Below are 14,717 nucleotides of genomic sequence, written 5' to 3'. Positions count from 1 at the left end.
TGATATTTGAAATCAACAGAACAAACAAACGAACCCCTAAAGATTCATTTCCCCCTGAAGAGTGGCTACAAGTGTGTTGTGATGCATGGTCCAATTCACTGTCAACCGTGTTTCTCAGAAATCGCTTACTGCACCTTTAATTCAGGTAAACTGAGGTGACTGGGAAAAATGGCCCAATTATCCTGAATCAACTAAAGACTCTCTTTTCAAACTTACCTTATACAGTATATTTGACTGTTGTGAATACATGTCAGTGGTACTGTTGCGTTCATTTGTTCACTCTAGATAATAATATGATACTGCAGTATCATTCTATGGAATTTTAGTTTGGAAGACATTATTAAAAAATGAAATAAACACACATTTGTGTAATTAATTAGGCTGTTCAATCCACACCTTACAGTTTCCCTAATGTGAATACTATTTAATTTAATTTGAATGCTTACCATTAAGAAAAGAAGCTGTAAAGGTAAGAAAACACAACAATCCCCAGAATCGCACAGCAAAGCATGATCATCATTTTCTTCTACAAAGAGAAAGATGGATATTTACGAGACAGCAAAAACAAATAAGAGAACAGGAGAAAGATAGAAACAGGGAAAGAGAAATACATTTTTGGCACCAAATCTAACAGTTCTCACAGCAGTTCACATTAAAACGTTGCTTATGGAAATTCATGCACAATACTTTTAAATTGACAAAAGGGAGAAAGAGGAATGAAATAAAGGAAAAGCTTATAGGTTTAGGGCCTGTGTGCGTATGTGTGTTTTGTTTAAGAAAGAGAGATCACTCACTTACCATCAGCTGTAGTGCACGTGGTCAAGAGTTTAGATTATATACACATCGTGTCATTGGCTCATAATACAAACCAAAGAAGAAGTTCTTCTGTTAGTGCTTCCTAATAACATGATTCTGCTTTTTGCGTAAAGAATATACAAACAGCTCACAAACCTGCTGAAATCACCTCACTGCGACTCAGTTCAGCCTGAACAGGCAATGCTACTGAGGCTTTTAACTTCGCCGTGTTTAAGGCCAAACTTGAATGCTTATTGTCAACACGAGCCTTCTCATAAAATGACACTGTACTGATAATGTCATCCAGTACAGCAATATGTCCTCATTCATCACTATACTAACCTATACTTTGTAACTTTTGTCCCTTTAAATGCATGGATTTTGTGGAAGAACATTGTTTTGGATGTGCTTCAGCTCTGCGTGAATGTGCGGATGAATATAGTTATCCTACTGCTTAAGAGATATAACCAGCTTAGACGGAAAGGATCTCAAGCTGACTAGCTGAAGATGTTAGCAATACCCATTAATAGTCCTGGTACTTCCCTGAAAATACAGTTGTGGTCAGAATTATTGGCACCCCTGGTAAATATGATCAAAGATGGCTGTAAAAATAAAAATACATTGTTTATCCTTTTGATCTTTCATTCAGAAAATTCTCAAAAATCTAACCTTTCATTGAAGTAAAAGAAGTGAAAGTGGGGTGAAACTCACATTATGAAATTGATGTTTTTCTCCAAAACAAGTTGGCCATAATTATTTTCCCCCTTTTATTAAATACTTTTTGCAACCTCCTTTTGCCAAGATAACAGCTCTGAGTCTTCTCCTATAAAGCCTGATGAGTTTGGAGAACACCTGACAAGAGATCAGAGACCATTCCTCCATACAGAATCTCTCCAGATCCTTCAGATTCACAGATCCATGTTGGCGCTTCTTCTCTTCAGTTCACCACACTCATTTTCTATGGGTTCAGGTCAGGGACTGGGAGGGTCATGGTAGAAGCTTCATTTTGTGACACATTTTTGGATCATTGTCCTGATGGAAGATCCAACCACGGCCCATTATAAGATTTCTAGTAGATGCCCTCAGGTTTTGATTTTTTATCTGTTGGTATTTGCTAGAATCAATGATACCAAGTGTCTGTGCAAGTCCAGGACCTCCAGCAAAAAAAAAAAAAAAAAAAAAAAAATAGGCCCACAACATTAAAAATCCAGCTGTTTATTTAACTGTGGGCATGGGATACTTCTTATCCCTGTTTGCACCAAAAGCTCTTTTTTAAGTTTCATCTGAACTTAGAATCCAGTTCCTTTTGAAGTTCAAATTGTGTCTGACAACTGGATATGCTGGACTTTGTTTTTGGATGAGTGAGGAGGATTTTCCTTGAAAGCTTCCCAAACAACGTATGTGATGGTGTAGGGGATGTTTGATCTTTTTTAGTTTTTCTGACCCATCCTTTCCTCCTCGCCGTGCATTAAGACAATAGAGACACATGTTCTATTCCAGGCAGATTCGTAACATCTTCAGTTGATTGGAAATTATTGCCCTGATGGTGGAAATGGGAATTTTTAATGATTTAGCCATTTTCTTACAGCCACTTTCTATTTTGTGAAGCTCAAGAATCTTTTGCTGCACATCAGAACTACACTCACCTAAAGGATTATTAGGAACACCTGTTAAATTTCTCATTAATGCGATTATCTAATCAACCAATCACATGGCAGTTGCTTCAATGCATTTAGGGGTGTGGTCCTGGTCAAGACAATCTCCTGAACTCCAAACTGAATGTCAGAATGGGAAAGAAAGGTGATTTAAGCAGTTTTGAGCGTGGCATGGTTGTTGGTGCCAGACGGGCCGGTCTGAGTATTTCACAATCTGCTCAGTTACTGGGATTTTCACGCACAACCATTTCTAGGGTTTACAAAGAATGGTGTGAAAAGGGAAAAACATCCAGTATGCGGCAGTCCTGTGGGCGAAAATGCCTTGTTGATGCTAGAGGTCAGAGGAGAATGGGCCGACTGATTCAAGCTGATAGAAGAGCAACTTTGACTGAAATAACCACTCGTTACAACCGAGCATTTGTGAAGCCACAACACGCACAACCTTGAGGCGGATGGGCTACAACAGCAGAAGACCCCACCAGGTACCACTCATCTCCACTACAAATAGGAAAAAGAGGCTACAATTTGCACGAGCTCACGAAAATTGGACAGCTGAAGACTGGAAAAATGTTGCCTGGTCTGAAGAGTCTCGATTTCTGTTGAGACATTCAGATGGTAGAGTCAGAATTTGGCGTAAACAGAATGAGAACATGGATCCATCATGCCTTGTTACCACTGTGCAGGCTGGTGGTGGTGGTGTAATGGTGTGGGGGATGTTTTCTTGGCACACTTTAGGCCCCTTAGTGCCAATTGGGCATCGTTTAAATGCCACTGCCTACTTGAGCATTGTTTCTGACCATGTCCATCCCTTTATGACCACCATGTACCCATCCTCTGATGGCTACTTCCAGCAGGATAATGCACCATGTCACAAAGCTCGAATCATTTCTGGCCCCCACAGTCACCAGATCTCAACCCAATAGAGCATCTTTGGGATGTGGTGGAACGGGAGCTTCGTGCCCTGGATGTGCATCCCACAAATCTCCATCAACTGCAAGATGCTATCCAATCAATATGGGCCAACATTTCTAAAGAATGCTTTCAGCACCTTGTTGAATCAATGCCACGTAGAATTAAGGCAGTTCTGAAGACGAAAGGGGGTCAAACACAGTATTAGTATGGTGTTCCTAATAATCCTTTAGGTAAGTGTACATTCTGTGGTTTTACTCATTGTGATGGATGATTAAGGGAATTTGGCCTTTGTGTTTCCTCATATTTATACTCTGAAATACTGTGAAACAAGAAGTCATAACTATACAATTGCATGTCCCTAGTCACCCTGGTGTGCTAAAAAATGTAAATATTAATGGGAATATACTTCAAAGATATTTTACTCATTAAATCTTTTTAAGGGTGCCAATAATTTAGGCCAACATGCTTTGGAGAAAAACATTTATTTTGCTCCCTCCTTGAGCTCTGTCGCCTTCTTTTTTTGCCAACAGACTCTCTTCTGTTCTGCGTTTATTTAAACCAGGTGATTCGGAGGTTCAAGATTAAGCAGCTCCATGTCAACCATTCTCACTCTTTGTGACAACTATCCTCTGCCACTCACTGTCATACCATAATGAATCAGGATAAGACAAAAACACACTTTGGAAGGAGGATTGATGACTGATGATTTAAATAAATAAATAAAAAAGTGACATAGTATATCTTTAAGCCATATTGAATAAAATAAGTATAAAGTATACACTGTAGCTTTTATTAAAATATCGTTTTTTCACAATGTACTTTTTTTCAATGTACTTCAATGTACCTAAATTATTTAATGCATTCTCTTAGAAAAGGATGAATGTTTTTTTGTGCCTGCACTGCATTTTTTTAAATAAACATTTGTATAATCATAAAACAATAGATCTAAAAAAAAAAATCCTTTAAATATATTCAAAAGAAGTGACTACATGGTTCAAATTGAGGTAAATTTGTGGATAAATCTACATGATAATTTAACTTCGAAATGGGTAAAAACCATTTTTTTTTTACATAAAAAATATTGTTCTTGGCACATGAAACAAGAGTGCTCTGAATGTGGTGTGGTGCAATTATACTTGTTATATTTGATCTTCAACTCCATAACATTCAATCCCAAAACATATTTAATGTTAATATATAATATGTTTTGGAAGATACATGTCATGAGTTATTAACATCTTTGTTTTCAGTTCCAATTATTGAATTTATTACGAGGCACACTGAACCTGAGTGATACTTGTACACACAAAAAAAATATTTTTGCCCCTTGTTCAGGTTATTTAAAATGAGAAAAATTTGCATTTTGTCACAATTTCATTGTTTTAAATCCACCTAATATACTTAACACTGAAGTTTACTACATTAATCATGTTGTTCTTGCGTGGACATCCTTGACCCTCGTGATGAAGAAAAAAACGTCACGCGGACAGTATCATGACAGAACTAAATTCAATTGTGTGTAAAAACTTTCATCAATTAAATTAAGGGTAATGAATTCATTTTTTGAAGAGTAATTTGAATAGATAACTTGTAGCATCTGTAACCACATATTTATGATTGGTGATAATGGTTTAAGAATTTAATTATTGACAACCTATACTTATATTTAAACCCATTAAAACTATTCAAAACCATATTTGTTGACTGCTAAATATTGGGGGATGCATTATTATGCATTATCACCAGCAAAAATTCATCAGTAAGCAAGTGAAGTGACCAAAAAAAGATAAAATCTTGAATGTTTCAGCACAAAGGCAGTTTTCAGACCATGAATCACTCCATAAATGTCTCATGTATTTACAACATACTTAGAAAATATATAATGTAATTTATTCATTTGGTTAATTCTGGTTTTCCCATACAGAAGTTTGTCATCATCACATTAAAAAACATACAGATGTGCGCTTCCATTCTGGACGACCCATCAATGCTTAGCTTATTGTGTTCATTTCACAGGGTCTTTGAACAGAAGCCGAAATCACCTCTGAGTCTCTGGGCCCTTTTGATCAAAAACATTTTAGTGGCTCGTCCAGTGGATGTAGCCATTGAAGTCTTAAGAACACAGGCTAAAACAATAAAAACATTAAGGCATGAAATGGTTACCTTTCCCTTGTGAGTCTCATAAAAATCCCTTATTCGGTGCTCATTTGATTTGTCCATGTATTTAAAATATGCTTCCTTCAAAAGCCATTCCTGGCATGTAGTAAAAGTTCCTTAAACATTTCCCGTCACGTCCTTACAAGAATAATAAAAAAAATCTGTTTCCTTGACCATCACTCAAATTCCAGCAGAGTAGTTTCCCATTGGTTTGTGCTGATGAAGGGAGGGGCCACAGGTGGAGGGGGCGGGGCATCTGCTTCATAACTCGAAGAGAGGATGGAAAGGAGAGGAGGAAGTGTTCAGCTATAATAAAGGGGAGTTCGTGAGCAGCCACAGAGGAGATGTGCTGATGCAGAGGTTATCACAGAACCTGTGTGAGGATGATGATGATGATGATGATGAGCACAACAGCACCAATCACACCCAGTATGATCATCTTCTACAAAAGACGAAACAAACACAATCCATTAATCCAACAGCAGCAAACATCGAATAACTATCAGAACAAAACAACAAAGCCCTACAGAACCGTAACACACAGAGAACATAGAAATAAACACTACAACCAAACCAACAGATGCCCAAACAACCAAACAAAGCATGCTTGACATCCCAGAGGAAGACTAGAGAAGAACAGCTAAAATCCTGGTCACAAGAGCTTCATATCTGCATAATAAACAAACACCAACACCATTCCCAGCTCCAAAACCTTACACACGTTCCTCTGAAATTTACTCACCAGAGACTTTATCTCAGACCTACAGATAAACCCACAATCAAGGCAATAATTGCCAAAATCGTCACAACCACAGACACTATAATGATTGTTTTCTGTGAAGAAAAAAACAACAGATGCACACAACTGTTAGCATCTACTTTTTAACATTTGCGTAACAATTAAACGACTCATTCAGACATAAACTGACACAGATCCACTGACATTCATTTCAGGACTGCATTCATTGAACAGACAATGTCTAGAAAACTGGCATTGAGAAAGAAAGAAAGAAAGAAAGAAAGAAAGAAAGAAAGAAAGAAAGAAAGAAAGAAAGAAAGAAAGAAAGAAAGAAAGAAAGAAAGAAAGAAAGAAAGAAAGAAAGAAAGAAAGAAAGAAAGAAAGAAAGAAAGAAAGAAAGAAAGAAAGAAAGAAAGAAAGAAAGAAAGAATTTTTTACTTCACTTTTGTGTTGTTTGTTGTACTTTTGTCTTTGATTTTGTCTATGCTGTTTGTTTTCTCTATTACTATACATTTAAAAGGGACAGTTTACCAATTTATTTAAATTCTGTGACCAATAACTCACCCTGTATGACTTACTTTCTTATGTGGAACATAAAGGAAGATATTTCGCGAAGTTCCTTAGTGTTTTTTTGTCTATACAATGGAAGTCAATGGGGTCCAATGTTGTTTGGTTCCCAACCTTCTTACAAAAACATCTTCCTTTTTGTTTAACAGAAGAAAGAAAGTCATACATGGTGAGAAAACTATGACAGAATATTCATTTTTGGGTGGAGTGTCCCTTTAAAATAAATGTAAAAATCTTGAATAGCACAAAAATAAACTTGTTGTACCTGTACAACTGACCATTAAGAGAGGTATTTTCAGCAAGTTTTTAAAATTTGATGTACATGCACAGATGAATCATTCACAGTAAGGACTGTGGATTAAGCAAATAATCTCAGTTTAGATTTCATGTTGAATTTAATGAATTTCCTGATCCTGTTCTCCCTTCCCCACATCATTTCCTGTATTTTCTATACCATCTGTATCAATAAAAGTGGCAAAAAAGGCCAAAATTGCCATGCTAACACACGGAGCCACGATAAGCTCTCGCTCGCGCCACAAGATGCCGTTCGTCCTCACGTTTCAACACAGTTCTTCTCAACTATATGAATGTGTTTGTAATATGTCAAATATTTCAACTAGCCATTAATATGAAATGTAAACTGACGACATGGCTTAATGTTTATTTCATTACCTGAAATACACTGAAATCCTGTAATAGGAAGTTTCAGGGCGTATCAGGATTAGTATTAATCACTGAGTTTGTGTTTGTGTGACTCTATGTGTGACGTCATAGGGCTTGGACACAGTACGGAGAGTCTTTAGGGAAGGGTGGAACAGAGGGACGGGACGGGCTGATAATCATCATGAACTCACACGCCGAGCCTCCTGCTGATATTTAGCAGCTTTTTTAGTGTCAGCAACCGCCCGCTCCACAAAGCCAACTGACTGGTCCATGTTGTTCTCAATCCTGTCAATCATACCACCCTACAGTGGATTTTGGGTGAAGAAGAGAGAAGGAAAGAGGAAATAGAGAGAGGAGAGAGAGAGAGAGAGAGAGAGAGAGAGAGAGAGAGAGAGAGAGAGAGAGAGAGAGAGAGAGAGAGGTGGGGGGCAAAAAAGGAAGAGAAAAGAGACAGCAGAAACCAGCGACTGTTATTGTAAGGTCAGCTTGAGCGGCAGGTGAGGTCCGTACCTTCCTGGATTTACTCTGATACTTGACAGCTTTCTTAGTTTCAACCTTTGCAGCTTCAACGTGATCGACTGCTTTACCCACATTCACTTCAATGTTATCAACCATGTTGCCCTGAAACATAAGGGGGGAAAAACAATGAAAACACATACAGGGTGTCTTTCACACATAGATGTGAAGACCGGGACTAGTTGACACACAGGGAAGTTATTTCCGATCCTAGACTTTACCAGTCAATGCGTTTAATGAACTGTAACTTATTTCCTGTACAATAATGTAGAAATGTTCAATATATTTGTTGGCTATATAGAAATTGGTTTTCAAAAACAAGCCCACCCTGATTCACTGGAGTAAAGTGTGACAACTAGCCCCAGTCTCCCCTATAGAAACGGGGACTTGAATAAAATGGATTAATTAGAGAAATACCACAATCTTACCTTTCAGTTATCCTCCATAGCAAGCAGTTAAGCAAAATAATGGTGGATTGGTCAAAATAGTATATTATAAATATATATAGTACAGCCTCCAAAACCTTGTGACCTGCAAAGGTCTAAATAGACAGCTCAGCAAATTATCACTCATGCGTGAATTATATTCTACCGTTCAAAGTTTTTTTTTTTAAGTAGTCAATACTTTTGGGTAAGGATGCATAAAATTGATCCAAAATGACAGTAAAGACATTTATAATGTAGCAAAAGATTTCCATTTCAAATAAATGACTTTCTATTTCGTCAAAAAAAGTATATATATAGTATATGTTACTGCAGCAATAACAGTTTTCAACATTGATAATAATAAGAAATGTTTCAAGTCTGTTCGCGTCCTTGGAATTATACGTTTATATGGCAATGCTATCAAAGCCAAAATGAATCTGCAGCAGTCAGGTGGTACAAGTCAGAGGTCTCCGAAAATACAGAGATTTACAAGTAATATACTTAAATATGCTATAAATAATTGTATATTTACTTGATTCTGCCCTCCATTTCTTTCTTAAATGACAAATGCAATGCTGCATTACATGCTGACTGAATTGAGGTGTCCTATATAATTATGAAGTATAGATTTGCTTGCAACTGTTCACCTTTAGTGTTTCTATGGCCCTGTATGCACCTGGTATTAAGATGCATTCTGGTCGATCGGATCACAAGTGGACGACGCTAGATACAGGTGTAAACGGGGTCTAAAACGCTTTGAGCTTGTCCACTTTCAACCACTTCCAGAGGTAGTCGAAAACACATTAGAACGGATTGCTTACATAGTGTAAACGCTCATGTGGTCGAATGGGTTCAAACAGCCACAAAAGACCGTCTACTCTCCGACTACTGACCTAATGCGCAAACATTAGTGGGAATCATGCTAGCCAGACGGGATTTAAACTGTCGGCTGAAGACCCAAGTTTGGTTTGAAGACGAAAAACATACCAAGCATGATGTTCTCTCACCATTCCTGATTTCTAACACACACTCACAGCGTTCAGCTGAGTCTTGTGGCTGTCAGAGCAGAAACGAAAGCTGATGTTCTCCGTGTGTTTTTCTGGTCGTGTTCATATGTAAATTGCGCAAGCTTATTTTGTCCATAAGATCAAAAGATCTGAAAAAGCCCATACATTTACCCGCCCATAGACCAGAAGTGGTTGAAAGTGGACAAAAGAGACGGATTAAAACACCAGGTGTAAATGTGAATATGTCTCCCTTTGTTTACTTGTGATCCGATTGACCAAAACACATCTTATTACCAGGTGTAAACAGGGCTCATGATGCTTAAAATGTTGTCAAGATAAGCAGCTCGCAGGGTTTTGGAAAACATCTATTGACATTAATTTCTTCTAAACAAATCTTGAAGGTGTAATGGGTGAATAAAGTTTGTGACCAAATTAAATAAAGCAAAAATGAATGAGAGGAAAACAGGCAGTAAGGGAAATAAAAAAGGTATGAACAAAGAGGAGTTAAGAACACTCACATGTGAAAGAAGGGGCTGATGGGAAGTCACTCCGACCTGTTGCAAATGGCTTAGCAACCAAGAGACCAAACCAACAGAACGAGTTTGAACAAAGAGGAAGAGAGGAAAGGATGCTACAGACCAGACATAGAGAAGCAGAGAAAGAGAAGGAAATACATGACAATGAGGGGAAAGTTAGAAAACAATGACTGTGTGAAAGGATGGAGAAAATATTGGACAGATGCGTGCGATGAAAGTGTGTGTGTACCTGGCTCTCCACCAGCATGGCGATGTCCACAAACATGTCATGCAGTTCCTTTATGCTGCTCTCCAGACGCACAATGTCTTTGTGACGCGCTTCAATCTCGCTCAGCGCTTGTTTAGAGATCCCTGAATCCACGATCTACAACACAAACAGCAGTTTTATCAGGATGTAGTATGAAAAGATTTACTTGGTCTTGAAATATTATGGTCAGGTTATGGTCTAAGACAAGGGTCTCAAATTATCACTAGACTAGTGGTGTTCGCCATCAGTGACCGGTTAAACAGTTACAACATGTACCTCAGATGTAACAGTGTTAAGAGAACACTGCTTTAAAAGCAACATGTTACACTGTTCTTTCTAATAAAACGTAACCATTGTTACTTTATATGAAAAGTATTGCGTTTGCATTACATTTGCATTATAAAGTTAGTAAGGCTACTTCTGCACTGATGTTATGAGATAAGGGTGTATTTACACAGCAACCACAATCACAGGAAATAATGAATCAAAATATTGCTAGATGTGCTGATTAGGCCGGCCAGAGTAAACGCATTTAAATAAAGTTATTTTGTTGTCGTATTAGAGGTGGTCAGTATGAACAAAATATATATTTTTTGCCACCAATTCGATAACGTCAAGATTTTGAAAATAATTATAATTAAATTATGTCTAAATTTTACATTTTAAATATTATTAAAATAATCAAATGTCAGGATTCCAGAAATTTTAGGAGCTTAATGTTCTTCGGGCATCCCATTCTTTTTAACCAATTAATTTTTACATGGACTTTTCCCGTTGTTTGTGATTTATTGGATAAATAAGAGTTGCTCAGAGTTTCTACCCAATAGAATATTTTAGAGCTTGACAATAAAAAAAATAAAATAAAAAAAATAAATAAAAAAATAAAAAAAATAATAATAATATATAATAATTATTATTATTATTATTTGTTTTTTTTTATTGTCAAGCTCTAAAATATCTAAAATATAAAAAATCTAAAATATTTTTTATATATATATATATATATATATATATATATATATATATATATATATATATATATATATATATATATATATAAAAAATATTTTAGATATATATATTAAAGGTATAATGGAGGATCTTTTACTTCCGGGTGGATCACCTATACTATTGGTCCTCCTAATTGTCAATCATTCTGGTGAATCAATCAAACTTATTCAAAAAGTGGAGAGGGCGGGTCTTATCTAAAATTCAGAAAGATCCTCCACTATACCTTTAAATTGTATTATATATATATATTATATATAATTGTATTATATCACACTTTAAAATCTATCAAATTGTATAGAAATCACACTTTTAAATCCAAGCTGCCTCAAATATCCATGTTTTCCAAGGCTTTGTGGGAATCCTGGTTTCTCTTCAACTTTTATTCAAATTATTAATGGGTTATATATAGCCTAGAAAGCACGCAAAGACAGCTCCCTTTATAATCACTAAATCACTCAGCTGTCACTCATCTCAGTTCGCAATCTCACAAAGTTGCGTTATAATCAATGAAGTTGTCTACACAGCACAATGAATCTCTTATGTAATAGTGTCTATACTTTGTTAATGAGAGGACTTCTCGTTTAAGAAAAGAAAGCACCCCCGTAGAACCGGGCCTGACTGTATAATTCGCTCTTCCTCTTCTTCTTCTGAATCAGTTTCTGGTTCAAACATACATGGCTGAATTCCACCAATATTTCCACTTGTCATTGTGTACAGTTTCCTACAGTAAAGTTGAGCGAGTGGATCAGGTCGTCCGAGCTGGCGTGAGTGAGTGGAGGCGAGGATCATTTACATATTCATGGTCATGCGTATACTAAATTAAGCAAAGGTGTAGAGTTACATTAAGACTATTTTAAGACATGAAGAAATTATTTTCACAGGAAAAAAACATAAATATGCCATTTTGAATATCAAAGATGAGTTTTAAGGGATGAAATGATTGACAGCAGGGGGGACTTTAAATAATCTTGAGTTCCCCTAGTGGGTATTTTCCCCAGTCCCATAATTGAGAACCATTGCTTTAGAATATGGATGGTGTATGAAAACGGTTTGAATTGTTGGTCTTGACTCCAGCTCGGCCCCACACACACACACACACGAAGGCACGCATTACCCCTGCAGTGAAAACGGCTGCGTTTCCTCCCTCCAGCATCTCCTCCAGCTCCTCATCAGTAGTGGCTTTACCAGCTAGAGCCAGAAGCAGAACAAAAGCAAGTCAAAGACAGAAAAGAGGAATAGCACAGTGTCAGTTTGACACGCTTCAACCGCAAGCCTGAGAGAGAAACGTCACCCACTGTGAGGGTGAGGTGATGTTCAATAAGGTCTCATGCACTGGTGTTTAGTCAGGAGTGAGAGTGCGGGCGACACTTACTGATCTCTAATTGTCTCTGAATGCGACCTTTGCTTTTCTCTCTGAAGTCCACCTGAGCTTCATTGTATTTGGTCATCACATCAACAAACTTCCTGGAAAGAACAGCGTGCTGGCGGGGCAACATGAGAGCAGAGTTAATAGAGCGTGTGTATTTGTGTGTGTTGCGCGAGCTGGATGTTGACTCACTTGTGATTTGCGTATTCTCATGTCGGCTGATACTCTTTCTACTTCTTCTGCCTCGAGATTCCTTTCAATGGCTGTACGGACACATTCACACAGCGCAGGGTTACTATAGTTAACTACCACCAAAACTAAAACCATAAAAAAACATGTTCAGTACTTTAAATTAAATAGATGTCAAGTAAATAAAATGAAACCAGATCTTAAATAAAACTATTTTAGTATCTCAATGATGCTGAAATAAGGGTAAACTTTGCATTAAAGATGGATAAATGGCTCATATCATTCTGGGTCAGGTGTGTTTGAAAAGCCAAACCTTTTTATGTGTGTCCTAATTCTTTGCCCTAATGGGAAAAGCACAAAGCAGGCCAGCACACATGTAAGGACACTTACTCTTGAGTTTGTTTCGAGCATTGTTGGCCATTTTCTTGATGTCGTTAGTAAGCGCCTCCAAATCATCCTGTGTCTCTGTTCACAGAGAAAAAAACTGAAGTTAAGGGGAGGTATAAGAATGGATTGAAACAGCACTGGTTTGTGTATGTTCTGTCATTGTTAAAAACTCCCATAGGAATATTTTATAGCTCAAAGGTTCCTCTTTCACAGCTTTGGAGACTTAATGGAGTTATGTTTCATATCCGGCTCAGAAAGAGAATTGAAAGAATTTAATGTTTTTTATAGAAGTCTCTTATGCTCATCAAGACTGCATTTATTTGATCAACAATACAGTAAAACTCTAATATTGTAAATACAATTTAAAATAACGGTTTTATATTTAAATATATTGTAAAATGTAATTTATTCATGTGATGCAAAGCTGAATTTTCAGCATCATTACTCCAGTCTTCAGAGTCACATGATCCTTCAGAAATCATTCTAATATGCTGATTTAATGCTCTAGAAACATTGATTATTTTCATCAATGTTGAAAACAGTTGAGCTGCTTCATATTTTGGGGAAACGGTGATACATTTTTACAGGATTCTTTGATGAATAGAAAGTTCAAAAGAACAGCATTTCTTTTAAATAGAAATCTTTTGTAACATTATAAATGTCTTACTGTCACTTTTGATCAATTCAGTAGATCTCGAGCAGAACTTTTCACTCCCCTGTGCTTTTATGGGATTGCGCTCTCACGATAATTTGCCTTGTTTAGTAAATCTGGACCTTAAAGGTCCCATATTGTACACCTTTCTGATGTTTTATTTTAGGTTTTTATGTCCTTAAGAATATATATTTGCGGTATAAGTACCAAAAACCATCTCAATATATTTTTACAGCTTTCCCAGGAGCTCTGCCAAGAACAAGTCGATTTTGGCCTGTCTACTTAAAATTCATGAGCCTCTCTTCTGATTGGCTTGTTGTTTTCTGAGTGACCCACCATTGGTGGGGGTGGTGACTGAAGGCGGTGACTGAGTAGTTCTGACATCACATTTATAAGGAAGTCACAACGGCTCGTGAAAAGGCACAGCTACTTTATGCAGGCTGTGTGCATTTGTCTGTGGATCGACTGTTTTGAAACTTATATGGTAGTTTCATAGCCCCTAAACCTCTGTTATCATGAAAAAAGCCAGGAAATTTCAGTTTTGACAATATGGGACCTTTAATATTCATCAAAAAGAACCTCACTGACTGTAAACATTTGAATGGCAGTGTATCAATTTTCTCTCAAATGTTTCTTCAAAACCCTGTTAAATTAGACTAATTTATTTCTCAATATTAATTTATAAATATTGTATTGTTCATTGTTAATTCATTTTAATTCATAATACAACTAATTATCTAAGATAATGTAATATACAACTTGTATGTATTAGTAGTACATAAAAAATGAACATTAAGCAATATTTACAAATGGTGTAAAATGTTGCTCATTATAAGTTCATGTTAACTATTGCATTAAATAATGTTAATGTATTAAATAAACCTTATTAAGAA

The 14,717-nt window shown here is 36.7% G+C and overlaps 1 protein-coding gene across 4 annotated transcripts in view; it reads right to left on the bottom strand.

The window, feature by feature from the left end:
- Positions 1-4,056: 4,056 nt before the first annotated feature.
- stx3b (syntaxin 3b) overlaps positions 4,057-14,717 on the bottom strand; it is a 31,834-nt gene continuing 21,173 nt past the window's right edge. The window contains exons 4-12 of one of the 4 annotated variants that reach the window (XR_014031355.1): positions 13,176-13,250; positions 12,789-12,859; positions 12,603-12,711; positions 12,345-12,418; positions 10,202-10,336; positions 9,955-10,067; positions 7,999-8,109; positions 6,262-6,353; positions 5,222-5,961 (exon numbers count right to left, since the gene is read on the bottom strand). Coding sequence is in view for 2 of the 4 variants with exons in the window: in XM_081382630.1 (XP_081238756.1) it covers positions 6,270-6,353; positions 7,999-8,109; positions 10,202-10,336; positions 12,345-12,418; positions 12,603-12,711; positions 12,789-12,859; positions 13,176-13,250 (659 nt within the window). In the remaining 2 variants the exon portion in view is untranslated. Of the gene's footprint in view, positions 5,962-6,261; positions 6,354-7,998; positions 8,110-9,954; positions 10,068-10,201; positions 10,337-12,344; positions 12,419-12,602; positions 12,712-12,788; positions 12,860-13,175; positions 13,251-14,717 lie in introns of all 4 variants that reach the window. The other 3 variants (XM_081382630.1, XR_014031356.1, XM_081382631.1) reach the window with 3 other exon arrangements.

Source organism: Scardinius erythrophthalmus (genome assembly GCF_964197995.2).
Source record: "Scardinius erythrophthalmus genome assembly, chromosome: 13".
Taxonomy (NCBI): Eukaryota; Metazoa; Chordata; class Actinopteri; order Cypriniformes; family Leuciscidae; genus Scardinius; species Scardinius erythrophthalmus.
Note: the sequence above shows the minus strand (reverse complement) of the source record. Positions and strands in the feature narration are given on the sequence as shown.